The following is an 18,687-nucleotide window of genomic DNA, read 5'->3' as shown; positions in this document are numbered from 1 at the left end:
TAGTGGTTAAGTCTGGTGCACTCCACTTCAGCAGCCTGGGTTCATGGGTTCAGATCCTGGGTGTAGACCTATACCACTTGTCAAGCCATGCTGTGGCAGCAACCCACATACAAAGCAGAGAAAGACTGGCACAGATGTTAGCTCAGGGCTAATCTTCCTCAAGCAAAAAAAGAAGATGACTGGCAACAGATGTTGGCTCAGAGTGAATCTTCCTCACCAAAAAAAAAAAAAAAAAAAAAGGATACTATCCCTGCACTCATAGAGCATATGTGTGAGAGGTGTTAAAAGGAAATATATACATATCTGTGAAGAAAATAAAGAGGGAGGAATAAAAGAGATAAATGAGAGGCTCTGGCAGATACTGTAGTTTTGATTCACATTCCCTCATCCCAACCTCTCTTTCTCTTGCCCTATAAAAGCTGGAAAACAAAACACACAAATTCCCAGCCTGCTTTGAAGTGACCATACAACACAATTCCAGCCAATGAGATGTAGGTACAAACACTATGAAGATTTTCCATCCTAACTAAAAAGGAGGAGACACGTAAGGTGAGGTGTAAAAGATGAGAGACCCTGTGAAAAGCCATGAGAAGAGAATTCCAGGAGGAAGAAACAGCGAGTGCAAAAGCTTTATGGGAAGAAAGCAATCACTAGTTTGAGGAATAAAAGGTGATAATAGAAGTCAGCAAGGAGGAGAGTGGCAAGAAGATAAGATTCAAAAAACAGGTAGGGGTCAGATCATGAGGGACTGCATAGACCACGGTAAACCTTTTAGATTTTATCCTAAATGCAATGGGAAACCAACGAGGATCTCAAGCAGGAGAGTGGCAGAACCTGATCTGCTTTGGTTACTAGGTGGGGAAGGATTAGAAGGCTACAAGAAAAAAGGTAGGGAGACCAGTTAGAGCCACAGTAGTCCTAGTGAGAGATGACAGTCCTGACAGATTTGAGGAAATGAAGAAAAACAGATGTATTTGAGATACATTTTGGAAGTGTCTTGGGTTGGAAGGAGAAGAGAAAAGCAAGCATGACTTCTAGGTTCCTGGCCTGAGCAACTGGGTGGATGGTAATGATATTTACTAAGATGGAAGAGACTGGAGGAGGGACTGGAATGTGCAAAACAAAGCAGCCAATCAACTCAACATCCATAACTCCTGTTCCAGTGAACTGATCCTCTGCCAAACGAATGTTTTCCCATTTTGCTCTCCATCATTTCACTTTCTCTCCCAGGCTCTCCTCTGAGAACCATAAGCTGTACCTGTAATACTAACAATATTTGATTTCATCTGGCAGAAAAAATGGTGGGTGGAATTAAGAGACTCTGAAGCCAATGGCAAAATGACAGACTCAACACATGACTTTACAGTCTTCATCATGAAATTCTGAAAAAGAATGAAATTTGGAAACCTACAAGAATTTGTAACTGGGACCCCAACTCTTCAACCAGTAATGTTCCTGCCAAACACACGTATCACAGTTTGTAATTAAATATTTGTGTGAATATTTAATGTCTGCCTCATCACTAGACCTGAAGCTCCACGAGGGCAGGGACCTCACTGGCTTTGCCCACAACTGGATCCCCAGTGCCTTCCATAGGGTACCACATGCAGTAGGCATTCAATAAATACTTGTTGAATGATGTTTGTACAGCTTTTTCTGGTCAATAATAGAAACAATTACCTGTCCCCTAGTATCCACTGTCTCCTCTTTATTAATAGAACCTCTACTTTTTTCTGGACATATGGCTACTAGATTAGTTCCCTGGAGCTATCATAACAAATGTCAAATGTTGAGTGGCTTAAAACAACAGAAATTTACTGTCTTACGGTTTTGCAGGCTAGAAGTACAAAATTAAAGTGTTAGCGGGGCCATGTTCTCTCTGATGGCTCTAGAGGGGAATCCTTCCCTGCATCTTCCAGCTTCTGGTATTTGCTGGCAATCCTTGGAGTTCCTTGGCTTGTAGATGCATCACTCCAGTCACATGGCCATCTTTTCCATGTGTGTCTTCACATTATCTTTATTCTGTTCACGTCTGGCCCTATTTCCAAATTTCCACTTTCTATAAGAACACCAGTCATACTGAATTAGGGCCTAACCTAATGACCTCATCTTAGCTTGATTACCTCTATCAAGACCCTATTTCCAAATAAGGTCACATTCTCAGGTACTGGGCATTAGGACTTCAATATATCTTTTTGGGGCGACACAATTCAACCCATAACGTCACTCAGAATACAATCAACATTTCCCAGATTCACTTGCATTTAAGTGTAGCCATTTATTGTTATGTTCTGGTAAATGAGCTATAAACAGAAATAGTGTGTGGAACTTTCAGGAAGTGTCTTTAAGGGAAGAATAGTGCCCTTCTGCTTCCCTTCGTCCTTTATGGGCAGCTGGAATGCAAACTTAATGGCTAGAATTCCAGCAGCCATCTTAGATCATGAAGTGACCTTGAGAATGGAAGCCAAGTAAAGAGAAAATACAACATAGGCGATCAGAGACCACAGAGATGCATCTCAGCCCTAGACTGACTTCCTTCCAGCTTTTACACGACAGAGAAACACTAGTCTCAACCACTGTTTTGAAGGATTTTATGACACTCATAAAGGAACCTGATTGTAACTGATATACTGTAGAATCTTTTGTAAGTCACATACCAGTGAATACAGTAAAGACATTACCATGTTTATCTTTGATTCCCAAGATACCTGAATTGGTCATGGGCAAATCCAGGAGTCTGGCTTTGGAAAGAGATGTCCAACCTTGGTAGGGACAGCTTTGAATTTCTCCCAGCTATAGGTCAGTATAGGGGCCTTTCTGAGTTTACACCTGGAGGAAGTCTTAGGCTTATCTGGTTTTGAGGAGTCCAGAGGATGGGCAGGATTTGGCCTCACACTAGCTATTAAGGTGTGACCAGAAAAACAGAGCTACTACCTATCTACTGACGCCTCAGGGTCCCAAGGCTGTTCATTTCTCTGTAGTTGCCCTTCTTCTTGTCTCCAGGGATCCAGCACAAAGAAAGCCAGTCCTGGAGCCCATAGCAGATCCATTTAGGAGCAACTCAAGATTATACCAAGATGTGGGGCCGGCCCGGTGGCGCAGTGGTTAAGTTCGCACATTCTGCTTCAGTGGCCAAGGGTTCGCCGGTTCAGAGTCTGGGTGTGGACACGGCACTGCTTGGCACGCCATGCTGTGGTAGGCGTCCCACATATAAAATAGAGGAAGATGAGCACAATGCTAGCTCAGGGCCAGGCTTCCTCAGCAAAAAAGAGGAGGACGGGCAGTAGTTAGCTCAGGGCTAATCTTCCTCAAAAAAAAAATATACATATATATATATACCAAGATGCTTCTAAAGCTTGTCATGTCTCTGCTTTGTAAAAGAGGACTTTTTCTACAGTTGTGAATTTTTTAGTTTCAACTCAATGTTGAATAAGCTTAGCCGTCAGCAAAAACAAACCCACCAAAAGGAGTGTAGCAGTCAGTGCGGCTGGGACTTGTAATACCAGTAATTACTGATTCTAAGATGCACATTTTAACAACTCTGAAATTGGGTCACATCTTACAATCCAACGCATCTTACATTTGATGAATACGTTAGATAATGCTTACTGAATGTCTTCTACATGATGGCATGGGTTTGCTACTTCACAGACATTTTCTTATTTATCCTCACAGTTATGCTATGAAGCAACTATCGCTGCCATTTCCAGAAGAAAAATGGAGGCTTAGCATTTCAAAGAAAGTGATAGAATTGCAACAGCATGCTGCAGTATGTCAGAAACATATGATTACATAGACCCTGCTCCCGACAATATCCCATTTCAGCTACTGTTTTATTCCTCTGTGTTTTGTGTATGTAAACATATTTTTTTATTTTTTATTTTTTTAAAGATTTTATTTTTTTCCTTTTTCTCCCCAAAGCCCCCTGGTACACAGTTGTATATTCTTCGCTGTGGGTCCTTCTAGTTGTGGCATGTGGGACGCTGCCTCAGCGTGGTCTGATGAGCAGTGCCATGTCTGTGCCCAGGATTCGAACCAATGAAACACTGGGCCACCTGGAGTGGAGCGCGCAAACTTAACCACTCGGCCACAGGGCCAGCCCCATAAGCGCCATTTTAAAGGTGAAGAATTTGAGGCTTAGACTGAGTTTAAGTAGCTATCCTGGGTCCTACTGAAGTGGTGAAGCTAGGACTCAAATCCGTGTCTGCCAACTAAGCCTGAGCTCTTCATCATATGATCCAGTGTGAGGGGCAAACTAGAACCTTTAGCCCTCGGAGGACGTGGGATAGGCCACAAGATAAAGGAAATGTGATGGGTCAGATGAAAGGAAGGAAAATGATTAGCCAGGAGAGGTCAGAGACTCTTCTGGAAGATTTCTGAAAGTGGAGAAAGAGGGGGTGCTAGTAACAGGTTTACTGGATGAAATCAGTCAGAAAGGACATGTGTCCTCAGTACCTAGCACAATGTGGCAGTGGCTTTCTAGACGAGCTTGGGAGGAGAAATACGGGGGAAATGGGAAGAGTGGGGACAACTCTTGGGTCACAAGGCAGAGGGAAACTGGGTCTGGAAAGGTTGGAGCTCAGGGAACTCGAGAAGAACATGCCGGACTGAAGAAATCCTCAGACTCATTCTACAAGCCGAATACCACTGGAGGCCTCTTAGAGATGTGTCCCATGTATTCATACTGTGGGGAAGGAAGGGGACGAAATGCCTCCCTTGCCAGCCCCGTCAGGAAGACACCACATATGTCCTCATTCAGCAGATGAGGAAAAACGCCCAGAGAAACTCAATAATTTGCCAAACATCAGAGAGGCACGAAGAGCGGAGCCAGGATTCTATCTGACTCTAAAAACCTAAACTAATTTCTGGTGACAGAAATCATAACAGTGGTTGCCTCTGGTAGGAGGCGGTAGACTTGAAAGAGGCATGAGGGAACTTTCTGGAGTGCTGGAAATGTTCTACGCTCTGACTGGTAGTTACACAGGTGCATACATTTGACTAAATTTACCAAACTGTATACTTAAGAGCTGTGTATTTTGCCATATGAAAATTATGACTCAATTTACAACACAATTTTATAAAGCTCTTGAGCTTTCCTCCCCTGACTGACTCACACGTTCTCATTGTGGGTGACGTAGCCCCCAAAAGGGAAAAAAATGCCTCTTGGAGTGTGAAAAAATATCTTACTCTTTATGAATAAAGCATATATATACATAGAGTACATGAACAGGTATATATCTGTGGCATACAAATTTGATGAGGAGGAATAATTAGGGGAAAAATGGTCTTAAAAAGGCTCCTAAAGGGAGCAATGATTAAAAAATGGGTTGAGAGGGGCCGGCCCCATGGCGGAGTGGTTAGGTTTGCACGCTCTGCTTTGGCGGCCCAGGGTTTTGCTGGTTCGGATCCTGGGCGTGGACATGGCACCACTCATCAAGCCACGCTGAGGCAGCATCGCACATGCCACAACTAGAAGGACCCACAACTAAAAATACACAACTATGTACCTGGGGGGCTTTGGGGAGAAAAAGGAAAAATAAAATCTTAAATGCCCTAACTCATTGTTAACCCTCCTTCCAAAATTCTCTTTACACTGCCATCTGGTCATGGCTTTCATTTTTTTCCTTTCAAGGCACCACGTTCCCTTCTGTATTCCTTCCATGTGGATAAGCCATGTGTGTGTGTGCGTGTGCGTGCAGGCATGTGTGCACGCATATGTGTTTACCTACACACATGAGCACACATGCAACCATGTGCATGCACAGACACGTGCACACAATCCACACATGTATATACACAAAGTGCACAGATACACTTAGGCTTGACTGATTTCTACTCATTCCTCAGATCTCAGCTCACGCATTCTTTCCTCTGCGAAGTGTTCCCCATCATCCCTCCCAATGTCCTACAAAACTCAGACGCACTGGTCCTTTTCTTCATAGCTCTCACCTCAGTTTATAATTATATATTCAAGAGTAGAATTATTTGATTAATGTCTCTCTCCCTGTCTAGACGAAATCCCATGAAGGCTTAACATAATGTCTGGCACGTGGTAGGTGGTCAGTAAATACTGATTGAACAAAGAACTGTGTAGAGTTGCCCCTGCCTTCTCCAGGGCTGTCAGGGCCCGACATGAAGGCTGACACCCTGCTAAGGAAGCACACAGAGCAGAAAAGTGATCTGAGCTAAGGCCCAGAGAAGTGGCCTCTCATGCTGGCAGGGTCCCCCAAAGACAGGATGGTCATCCCTCCCCTCCCAGTCATGCCCAATGGTGAGCAAAGGAACACTGACCCTACTACTTTCTCTTAACTGAGAAACAATAACTCTGCTAGAGTGAGACATAGCACAGTGCATAAGACAATACCTTTTGTCCCCACATATGACTTCCCTAACTCAACTGGAAAGGAACTACTTTTCAAACATCACAGAATGTATTTTTTTTCACCTGTTTTGATGATCATGCCATAATTTCTTATTTTGGTGCCCAAATTGTCTTGGCTAAATTAATTAGGAACTTCAGATGGTTTGCCCAAGCTGGCCTCTTTTGGTTCAGAAGGAAATATACAGGTTTGTTGCCACGGGGAGGAAAGACCAAAAAGCAGGATTTTGACATTTTTCCTCTAAATGAAAAATAGGAATTTTTGAAAGGGAGAAAAAATGAATACAATGACCACTAATTCCTTACTCTGACTCAGATAGCTCTGCTTCTATATAAACATGCAAAGAAACAAACAGAGAAAGAGGCCCCGTAAGTCCACATCCATCAATTCATCACAGCAGGAAATAAGAAAAGAAGCCAGGAGTCTTGAATTCCCTCTGAGAGTTGGCACGGGGTTGCATGAAAACTTGAACACTGTTTCTCACAGTATTTAATTATTTCCACCAGCAAAAACAAACTTTCCAGAAAAGAGCAAGGATATCTTTTGTTCCTTATTTTATTTTTAAGTATGGCTCAATTCCTTCACAGCCTGAAAGTGGAATGGTTTGCTCTCACAAATGTTTGATTAAACTAACCATAAGTGAATATTTTGCATTTTTCACTCGGATGACCCTGCAAGATCTAGTCCTGAGCTAAATGAGGGGCTGGTGCCAAGAATAAAAATTATCATTTGATCTTCTTCAAGCCAACTCAGGTGAACATGTGACGGCTCTAACAATTTGTTTTGAATAGAATACAAATCCTCCCTGTAAGAGACAAGAAAAGTCATGCATCCACGAGCAGGTTACAAGGGATTTAAGGTTTTAATGGAACATATGAAATAAAAACCGAAAATTCCATTAAAAACTAATATTCCATTAAAACTTACTGGAATATATCATCTATTGTGCACTGCCTCATGAGTTTGTATTTTTTGAAATAACACCATAGGAAGCATTTATTAGGGCTTTGAAGTAGAGAGATCAGGTTTGAATCTAACTGTGATATTCACAAGCTGGGCAACCTAGTGAAAGGGATTAACTGGATCTCAGTGTCCTCATTGGCAAAGTAGGGAGAACACTACTCACTCACCTTCAAGAGTTGTAAGAACAACAAAAAAAGATGATGCATGTGAAATGCGTGGGCACACGATGCACGTGTTAATGAGTGAATTTCCTTAGTCTTTCTATAGAAGAACTGATTCATTGGATGGTTGAACAAATTTGCTTGCAGCAGTTACTAAATGCCAGGAATTGGCTAGGTCCTGGGAATAGAGTAGTTAAGACAGACAAAGTTCCTACATTTATGGAGCTTCTGGAGACAGTTAGATAATAAACATATAAGTACATATTATCAGATTCTGACAAATATTGTGTTTTGAAAAAAATGAGACAGGATAATATGATAAAGAGTAACTGGAGGAAGATAGGGAAAATATCATAGGGTATTTAAGGAAAGCTTCTCTGAAAACATTGACATTTAATATGAAACTTGAATGACAACAATGAAACCAGTCATCCAGCCTCAGGCAAGAACAAACTCGGCATTTAGGAGGACAAAGGTAAGGCCAACAGAGCTGTAAGCAAAACAGGGTAGGAGATAATATTATGATCAGCAGGGCCCAGATCATGGACTCTGCAGGCCATAGAAGGCATCTGGAACTTACTCTCATTGTAATGAGACCCAATTAGAGGATTTTAAGTGCCAGAGTCACTTAATTAGATTTACTTGAAGGGCAGACATAGGCAGAATCATGATATATTTGTGAAATGTAAAAATTCTGCCCTGACTAGAGTGGAAGACATCTACTAGAGGATCATGTAAAACAAAGTTATGATAGATAATGTGGTCCAGAAACGAGTTTAGACTTCGGGTGATAAAAAAAAGAAGACGTCATTAAAGGCTGTTACATGAATCCGTGTTTAAGTGATATTCATTAGACTGCAGCCTGTAGAACATCTTGGGGGAAGAATTTTATTCCTTTTCAAAGTAGAGGAAAAGAAGTAAGAAATATAATTATTCTTCCTGGAACCATTCCTTCCTCCAGGATTTTAGTATTTAGATGGTGATATTAAATGGACTCATGTACAGAAGGGCCTAATATGGCGGGGGTCAGGCACACAGAAGACACTCAATAAATTATAGTTCCTTCTCTTCTTTTTTTCTCTCCCTTTTGCATTGAAATGAACCAGAAGCTACTGGTATGGAATTCCTAATGGATGAGTGAAAAGTTGCCAGACAGAAAAAGCAGGAAACAACCTCTTTTAGATGAAAATGCATTGGATTGTGTGGGTTGACTAAACTTTTGATAATTTTCATATTTCATGCTCCACCCTTGAGTTGTGATGCCAATGAAAGATCCAGAGGCTTACAGATTTCATTTTTTAAGTAAAAGAAACTTCACAATAAGAATAATTCCAATTTCAAAGATGCTGGGATCGAGTGAGAATTTTTTTATTGAGGTATAATTGACACACATTATATTTCTTTTTTGCAATTTTTTTTTAGTGAGTTATTGATAGGTTACAATCTTGTGAAATTTCAGTTGTACATTAATGTTTGTCAGTCATGTTGTAGGTGCACCACTTCACCCTTTGCGCCCACCCCCCACCCCACCTTTCCCCTGGTATCCACTAAACTGTTCTTAGTCCATAATTTTAAATTCCTCATATGAGTGGAGTCATGCACAGATTATCCTTCTCTCGCTGGCTTATTTCACTTAACATAATTCTCTCAAGGTCCATCCATGTTATTGCAAATGGAATGATTTTGTTCTGTTTCGCAGCTGAGTAGTATTCCATTGTATATATGTACCACATCTTCTTTATCCATTCGTCTGTTGATGGGCACTTAGGTTGCTTCCACGTCTTGGCTATTGTAAACAGTGCTGCAATAAACATTGGGGTGCATAGGACTTTTGGGATTGCTGACTTCAAGCTCTTTGGATAAATACCCAGTAGTGGGATGGCTGGATCGTATGGTAGTTCTATTTTTAATTTTTTGAGGAATCTCCATACTGTTTTCCATAGTGGCTGCACCAGTTTGCATTCCCACCAGCAGTGTATGAGGGTTCCTTTTTCTCCGCAACCTCTCCGACATTTGTTGCTATTAGTTTTAGATATTTTTGTCATTCTAACGGGTGTAAGGTGATATCTTAGTGTAGTTTTGATTTGCATTTCCCTGATGATCAGCGATGATGAGCATCTTTTCTTGTGCCTATTGCCCATCAGTATATCTTCTTTGGAGAAATGTCTGTTCATGTCCTCTGCCCATTTTTTGATTGGGTTGTTTGATGTTTTGTTGTTGAGTTGCGAGAGTTCTTTATATATTATGGATATTAAGCCTTTGTTAGATATATGACTTGCAAATATTTTTTCCCAGTTAGTGGGTTGTTTTTTTGTTTCAATCCTGTTTTCATTTGCCTTGAAGAAGCTCTTTAATCTGATGAAGTCCCATTTGTTTATTCTTTCTATTGTTTCCCTTCTCTGAGACGGCAGGGTGTCCAAAAAGATCCTTTTAATACTGATGTCAAAGAGTGTACTGCCTACGTTTTCTTCCAGAAGCCTTATGGTTTCAGGTCTCACCTTTAGGTCTTTGATCCATTTTGAGTTTATTTTGGTGAATGGTGAAAAAGAATGGTCAATTTTCATTCTTTTACATGTGGCTTTCCAGTTTTCCCAGCACCATTTGTTGAAAAGACTTTCTTTTCTTCATTGTATGCCCTCAGCTCCTTTGTCAAAGATAAGCTGTCCATAGATGTATGGTTTTATTTCTGGGCTTTCAATTCTGTTCCATTGATCTGTGCACCTGTTTTTGTACCAGTACCATGCTGTTTTGATTACTGTAGTATGTTTTGAAGTCAGGGATTGTGATGCCTCCCGTTTTGTTCTTTTTTCTCAGGATTGCTTTAGGAATTCGGGGTCTTTTGTTGCCCCATATGAATTTTAGGATTCTTTGTTCTAATTCTGTAAAGAATGTCATTGGGATTCTGATTGGGATGGCATTGAATCTGTAGATTGCTTTAGGTAGAATGGACATTTTAACTATGTTTATTCTTCTAATCCATTTACATGGAATGTCTTTCCATCTCCTTATATCGTCAACCAATTCTCTCAGAGAGGCCTTGTAATTTTCATTATATAGGTCCTTCACTTCCTTAGTTAAATTTACCCCAAGGTATTTTATTCTTTTTGTTGCGATTGTGTATGGTATTGTATTCTTGAGTTCTTTTCCTGTTGGTTCATTACTGGAGTATAGAAATGCTACTGATTTATGCAAATTGATTTTATACCCTGCAACTTTGCTGTAGTTGTTGATTACTTCTAACAGTTTTCCAATGGATTCTTTGGGGTTTTCTATATATAAGATCATGTCGTCTGCAAACAGCGAGAGTTTCACTTCTTCCCTCCCTATTTGGATTCCTTTTATTCCTTTTTCTTGCCTGAGTGCTCTGGCCAGGACCTCCAGTACTATGTTAAATAAGAGCAGTGATAGAGGGCATCCTTGTCTCGTTCCTGTTTTCAGGGGGATGGCGTTCAGTTTTTGCCCATTGAGTATGATGTTGGCTATGGGTTTGTCGTATATGGCCTTTATTATGTTGAGGTAGTTTCCTTCTATGCCCATTTTGTTCAGAGTTTTTATCATAAATGGCTGTTGGATCTTGTCAAATGCCTTCTCTGCATCTATTGAGATGATCATGTGGTTTTTATTCCTCAGTTTGTTGATGTGGTGTATCACGTTGATTGATTTGCAGATGTTGAACCATCCCTGTGTCCCTGGTATGAATCCCACCTGATCATGATGTATGATTCTTTTGATGAATTGCTGAATTCTGGTTGCCAAAATTTTGTTTAGAATTTTTGCATCTATGTTCATCAGTGATATTGGCCTGTAGTTCTCTTTTTTGTGGTGTCCTTGTCAGGTTTTGGGATCAGCGTGATGTTGGCCTCATAGAATGTGTTAGGAAGTGTTCCATCTTCCCTAATTTTTTGGAATAGCTTGAAAAGGATAGGTATTAAATCCTCTCTGAAAGTTTGGTAGAATTCCCCAGGAAAGCCATCTGGTCCTGGGGTTTTATTCTTTGGGATGTTTTTGATTGCTGTTTCAATCTCTTTCCTTGTGATTGGTCTGTTCAAATTGTCTGCCTCTTCTTGAGTGAGCTTTGGGAGATTGTAGGAGTCCAAGAATTTATCCATTTCCTCTAGGTTATCCATTCTGTTGGCATATAGTTTTTTGTAGTATTCTCTTATAATCTGTTGTATTTCTGCAGAGTCTGTTGTTATTTCTCCTCGCTCATTTCTGATTTTGTTTATTTGAGCTTTCTCCCTTTTTTTCTTTGTAAGTCTGGCTAGTGGTTTGTCAATTTTATTTATCTTCTCAAAAAACCAGCTCTTTGTCTCATTGATCTTTTCTACTGCCTTTTTCGTTTCAACAGTATTTATTTCTGCTCTGATTTTTATTATTTCTCTCCTTCTGCTGACTTTGGGCTTCATTTGTTCTTTTTTCTCTAATTCAGTTAGGTGTGCTTTAAGGTTGCTTATTTGGGATTTTTCTTGTTTGTTAAGATATGCCTGTATTGCGATGAATTTTCCTCTTAATACAGCTTTTGCTGTATCCCATATGAGTTGGTATGGCATGCTATCATTTTCATTTGTTTCCAGGTATTTTTTTATTTCTTCTTTAATTTCTTCAATGATCCATTGCTTGTTCAGTAGTGTGTTGTTTAGTCTCCACATCTTTGTGCCTTTCTCAGCTTTTTTCTTGTAATTAATTTCTAGCCTTATAGCACTGTGATCTGAGAAGATGCTTGTTATTATTTCAATTTTTTTAAATTTGTAGAGGCTTGCCTTGTTTCCTGACACACATCGTATTAATTTCAGGTGTACAACATAATGATCTGATATTTGTATGTGTTACAAAATGATCACCTCAATAAGTCTAGGTAAATCCATCAGCACACATAGTTACAGAATTTTTTTTTCTTGTGATGAGAACTTTTAAGATTACTCTCGGCAACTTTCAAATATGCAATACAGTCTTATTAACTATAGTCGACATGCTATACATCTCCATGATTTTATAACTGGAAGTTTGTACCTTTTGACTTCCTTCATCTGTTTCACCCCTCCAACCCCTGCCTCTGGCAACCACCAATCTATGCTTTGTATCTATGAGATTTGTTTTGGGGGTTTTATTTAGATTCCACCTATAAGTAAGATCATACGGTATTTGTCTTTCTCTGTCTGACTTAGCAGAATGCCCTCGAGGTCCATCCTTCTTGTCACAAATGGCATGATTTCATTCTTTTTTAAGGCTGAATAATATTCCATTGTGTATGTGTGCATACACACACACACACACACATATATATATATATATATATATCGTGCACACTTTCTTTATCAATTCATCCATCGATGGACACTTAGGTTGTTTCTATGTCTTGGCTATTGTAAATAATGCTGCAATGAACATGGGGATGCAGATATCTTTTGATGAATTTTAAAGATACTACAGTCATTCTCATGGCCTGGGAGGGGAGGAAAGTGGTATGAAATAATACAGCAACTTATTCGAAAGGGTGTAATTAATTGTTCTGTTTCTTATGTGGGTCTTGAATCAGACAAAACTACAAATAAGGTTATAGTTTGAGGCTTCTGTTGTAACATCTGTTCCCTTTTTGGTCTCTGGGAACAAATATGCTACAACTGCATGAAGAGGAAGAGGTAACTGGAAAAGAAGAAGAGAAATGGACTGGAGTAAAAATAAAATTTTCAAACAAACTTGAGATAGTATAAAAGTATAATATTTGACCAAAAATATTCCATTTACAACTGAAGTCAGGTTGGACCCCTCCCTACGCTACATATTTATATGCTCCCTGGCCTGCATCTCAGTAAGCGCATCCTGCAGCTCAGTTGACCGGTCCAGCCCCCACCAGCCTGAGTCAGCTGTGTAGAGGTTGCAGGCATGAAGAGCTCTGGGCACCAGGGTGAGGTGGCCTAGGCACAAAGGTCATAGATTTCTCTAATCCAATCCAGAAAAGAATTGGGGTAAACCATATCACTCTCCCTAAGGACATATTTTCTCTGGAGTTCTTCCAGGCTTTCTAGAGAAGTAAATTTTAATACAGGTATGAGGGTCTCCCCTCATCATGGCTTAAAAGTTTTCATTTAAACCAGACAAAGAGCTCTCCTCTGGGTCTGGAAAGGGTTAGAAGTGTTAACAGGGAGAAAACCACACTCAGTATCTTCAGTCTGGGGGCTGTCTTGTCTACCTACTGATGGCCCACATCTTAAAACTTTCCAATCTCCATAAAAAGGTTAAATCAGAGACAGAAGTGGTACACATTAGGGAGGCTGGCCCCGTGGCCAAATGGTTCACCCATTCCGCTTTGGTGGTCTGGGGTTTGCCAGATTGGATCCTGGGCGTGGACCTACACACCGATCAACAAGCCATGCTGTGGTGGCATCCCACATAGAAGAACTGGAATGACCTACGACTAGGACATACAACTATGTACTGGGGCTTTGGGGAGGAAAAAAAAGAGGAAGACTGGCAACAGACGTTAGCTCAGGGCCAATCTTCCTCACCAAAAGAAAACAAAAGCATACTAGAAAAGATCTTTAAAAGATTAAAAAATAATAATAATACACATGAGGAACTTAGTTACAAAATGCTCTCTGCTTGGCAAGTAAAGTGGTGAAATTAAGCAGCCCCAGAATGGGTGGAATGGTCACAAAGGTCTGGATGCAAGGCTTTGTCCACACTGGAAAGCAGGAAAAAACTAGGGCTGTGACCTGAGGTGTGAGCCTGGCATTCCATGTAGAAAGCAACACCAAAGGTGAAGTGGGCACTTTACACCGTCCTGGGTCAGCTCTTGCAGTTAGATGTGCTACAAGGAGGCTTCTGGCCAGAAGTTTGGACAATTTCTACCACGTAGACCAAGCAGGTCAATCACTGCCTAGGTCAGTGGATCCTTCCCTGAGGGCACGCTCCTATAGGGTCGTCCCCCACCCCACCTCAAAGAGCTCTCACAACCAGACATCTCGCCCTGCGGTTGTCCTAGATGAGGGCAGCAGCAATGTGACAGGTCGGTGGAAACAAGTCTCTAGGATTAGATTATACAAATGGCTTTTTATGTAAGTGAAGTTATTCTATAACAAATACATATGGTAAAATAGGAAATAACTTGTTCAGTGTTTTCTATAAGAAAATCACATACAAAGTAACTTGAATATACACAGGTAAATAACATGGAAGGGCATGGTATTCCCTGTCATTTTCATTTAGCCAACAGTACAATTCAAAAATATGTATATTTATTCCAATATAGAGTTTGACCAAAACCAGCTTCTTATAAGAGTTTTAGCGCTGTATCTTAACAATCTTAAGATTCCATTTGAATGCTTCTATTAAGTGATAAAATGTTGTGCTAATTTAAACAGGTTTTTTTCCTGCTGGATGTATCAGAATTTTTAATATTCTATTGTGCTTTGTGAATTTCCAAGAGGGGGATAAATTGTGCAGCAGTTCAAAACTGCTTTGATCACAGAACCTCAGGACAGAATAATTTGCTGGACAACAGACTTATATAATACAATTTGGGAAATGCTGCTCTAATGAATTCTATACTGCTCTACAACATATGAAGACCATTGTACACCCCCAGAGAAACTAAGAATATGAACCATAAGAAGCATTAGCCTATGTAATTGAAAAAAATATATCAGGTTACCCATCTATCAGGGTATTTACATTAAGAAGTTAACTAATTAATCACTTGACATTGTCTAGAGCAGCAATGCATGTTAATCAAAGGATGGACTCAAATCAATTAAATACACTTGGCCAAGCAAAACAAGGTCTTTAGCTGCAATGTAAATCCATTGGTTTCCCCAAAGGAAATGCAGTTTAAGTCAAAGCCACATGCAACCAAGTACAATGTCAAAACTGAAGCACTGTGCCAAAAATAATTTATACTAGGTACTTTACTATGGAAATAAAATATAAAACTCTTCCTAGAGCCAAGAGTTCCATTCGAAAATGAAACATTTAGCCTCGGCACAGATACAAATGCTCGCCCTTTATGCTCCTGGCCAATTTTCCTGCTCTGTGTTTCTTTGGTGCTGCGCCCACTGCAGTCCTGAGGGGGTAGGAAGGGCCTCTAACACAGACTCCCTTAGCCAACAAGGCTTCCGTAACTTGCCCAGAGCATAGGACCTAGCGAGCCTGTGCCCCCCTGCATGAACGAGGTGTTCAAATCAGGAGGCGGAGCCAACCCCTAATCATACCAGCACTGATTGCCCAGACTGGCTGTAATCTGTGCTCTGTGCTCCCCTCAGCCAGTGTCTGCTGCCCATCTTTCTTTTCCAGTAGGCAAACCAACGCCAGAGGCTAAGTTCTGTAAATCAGAGCAGTGGAGATCCAAGTCACGCCAACTGCTGTACTGGTTTACTGCTCTAGAAAAAGGATCGATGGGATACGATGAAAGTGTTGAAGAAATGAACAGGGGCACAATCTGTTGCTTTCCAGCCTTCTGTATCCTCCCACAGTCCCAGATAATCAAGAGATAAATGTCCTCTGTGAAATGTTTTACAGATGATAGAACAAAACTGTGCCAGGTAAACATGTGCAGAAAATCCATACTCTCAACATCCTCTTATATTATATTTCTGTATAAATAAAAACAATGTGCGTACACACACACACACACACACACACACACAGGTACAAGAAGTCTGGAAGAATATAAATCAAAATGTTACCAGTGCTATACTTTATTGCATGTCAATTATACTTCAAAAAGCTGCTTAAAAATGTTAAAGTGGTTATCTCTTGAGTTAGGAAAGATTACAGGCAATTACATATATTTTTTCTGCTTGTCTGTATTTTCCAAATTTTCTTGGCAGTATATTCATTACTTTAGTACTACAAAAAAAATATAAAAGTTATTTTCAAAAATCTTGCACAATTCATTCAATTTTTTGATGTCTGAGTAGTTCTTTACACTTTATCAAGTGTTTCCACATATTTAATCCATGAAACAGCAGAGGGAAATATTATGCTTATTTAATATTATGATTATGATTATCATAAATATTATGGCATCATAAATATTATGATTACGATTATTGCTTCAGAGAGGAGGAAACAGGCTCTAAGATGTTACAGGAATTGTTCAAAGACAAAGAGCTAGTAATTAGCAGAATCTAATGTGAGTCTAGACTTTCTCTTCTAAATTCTAAGGCTTCTGTTTTCTTTTTCTCGCTATTTGCTCTTTCTTCTGGTCTACCATGCTCTACTGGCGGCATTAATCCCACAGGAACAGACTTCATATAAAACAGAAGCAATAGAGTCTTATAGAAGGTTTAAAAGGAAAAAGAAACTATTTTTTTTCAAACTCAGTATTGGTTAAGGGGAAAAAATATGAAAAACCAAGGGAGGTTTGGAGACCACAGAGGCACAGTCAGCGTGATAGGAAAACTTTTTCTTCTAGTTGCCACATCATACACTCTTGGCTTCATTTCAACCCCATTCGGAAAGAGAAAAGGAAACTTGACAAAAATGGGACCAAAACACTCAGAGATGGCACCAAACAATGCAATGGGCTAGAGGTATTCAGATACCGCTCTGCTGGAGGTACCTTCATTCCTGCCGCGGCTGCAGGGCCGCTGGGGTCCACAGCCTGGATGTGGCATGGCTTACTTCCTCGCACCACAAAGCCCCAGCCAACAGCGTCACCAACAATCTAGAGAGGAAAACCACAATTAGCAATCAGCAGACGGTTCCTGGCAATTTGCCTGTCTTCCCGAGAGAGAAAACCAGCCCAGGATTAAGTGCATGCCATGACATAACTCTTCTCCTTTGCATCTCTACCCTGTCAGGAAAATGGAACGCTTTGCTTCTATCATAAACACAGGGATATCTATGCGGAAAATGTGGTCAAGAAACGCCTTTTTGGCAGAAGGATCTTCTTCTGTGAGGGCACTACTCAGTGAATAACTGGCAGGTTGCCTCTTTCTTAAGCTGCTACGCAATTTAATATTAGACTCAAACGGAAAGTTTAGATCTTAAAAACATGGTAGAAATTTCTCTCCAGATCCAATTTCCATTCCAAATTTGTTCTTTTCCCCTGGATCCAAATGATACTTTCTTGATGATCTTGCTATGTCACTGAAGTCTAAAGGAACAATTTAAATTACCAATGGTGGGAAATATGGAGAGTGTTGGCTTTCTCGAAACACAATTTTCTCTAACAAGAGAAGAAAGTGAAAAAGTACATAAAGTTCACAATTTATAAGGATGCGGGTCAAAAGTTGTTTGAGCCTGGAGGGTGACTTTTCCTACAGAATCATTATTAGAATTGGCAGTTATGTTCCCTGAGCAGCTCCCAGGCGTGTCTTTGACACACATCCCAACTGAAATACAGATGAAACACACTCACAATCAATTGCTATAGCAGTGCTGGCACTTAAGTTTAAAACCAAAAGAAATACTTTTAAAATATAACCAACTGTCTCTTGAACGCTGGAGACTGAGGAAAAGCAGAGAAGGAAATGGAAATGTTTGTGGACATTCTCAAAACATTATGAGGCACTTGACGGACTTTAAGGTTTGCCGTTATTAGCTTATTACATCGAATTTCACTTCCAAATGTACAGTTTACCTTTCTCCCCAATACAGACATATTATCAGAGCTTTTGTTCATTATGATGGGGCCTATCATCCTCTTTTTAACTCCTCAGTGTTCAGAATGTGAGGTAGTCCTTGAAAAATGTTACAACGTAACATTTTTTCCCATGAGATAAAAAAAGTTAGAGGACGGAAAGAAAGAGAAGTGCTTTAAAGAGGATACAGATGTAAATGTGAGGAGACTGAGAGAGGGGGGCAAGGGCAGAGGGAGTGGGTGAGGCGCTGTCATGCAGAGCACTTAGGTTCTGCTTGAAGAAAACCAGTGGGGCCGGAAGGAGTGGAAGGAATGGAAGGAAGGCTGAAGGCCTCCAAGCAGGGGCAGGTGGTCAGAAGATGCTCACCGATATGCAGTGCTCCCAAATCAGGTGTTCATAAAACTCAAGGCATGTTAACGTGTCAAAAGTACCATCCTTTATGGTGGAACAATTTATCCCATAGCTTTCTTTCTCTACCTTAGGACTCCTCTCATGACTTCTAGAATTAAGAGTAATTCAGAAGGAATTATTGGCATTATTTGTACTACCCATTTGCCTTAAAATCTGTAATTATATTAGAATACATAATGGAAATCTTTT

General features: G+C 40.3%; 1 protein-coding gene across 1 annotated transcript in view; it reads right to left on the bottom strand.

The window, feature by feature from the left end:
- Positions 1-18,687, bottom strand: part of DEPTOR (DEP domain containing MTOR interacting protein) — a 144,505-nt gene that overhangs the window by 26,861 nt on the left and 98,957 nt on the right. Inside the window, exon 8 of the mRNA XM_014867695.3 lies at positions 17,064-17,168. Coding sequence (XP_014723181.1) covers positions 17,064-17,168 — 105 coding nt within the window. The remainder of the gene's footprint in view (positions 1-17,063; positions 17,169-18,687) is intronic.

Source organism: Equus asinus, chromosome 12 (genome assembly GCF_041296235.1).
Source record: "Equus asinus isolate D_3611 breed Donkey chromosome 12, EquAss-T2T_v2, whole genome shotgun sequence".
Taxonomy (NCBI): domain Eukaryota; kingdom Metazoa; phylum Chordata; class Mammalia; order Perissodactyla; family Equidae; genus Equus; species Equus asinus.
This window is presented reverse-complemented; position numbering and strand designations above follow the sequence as displayed.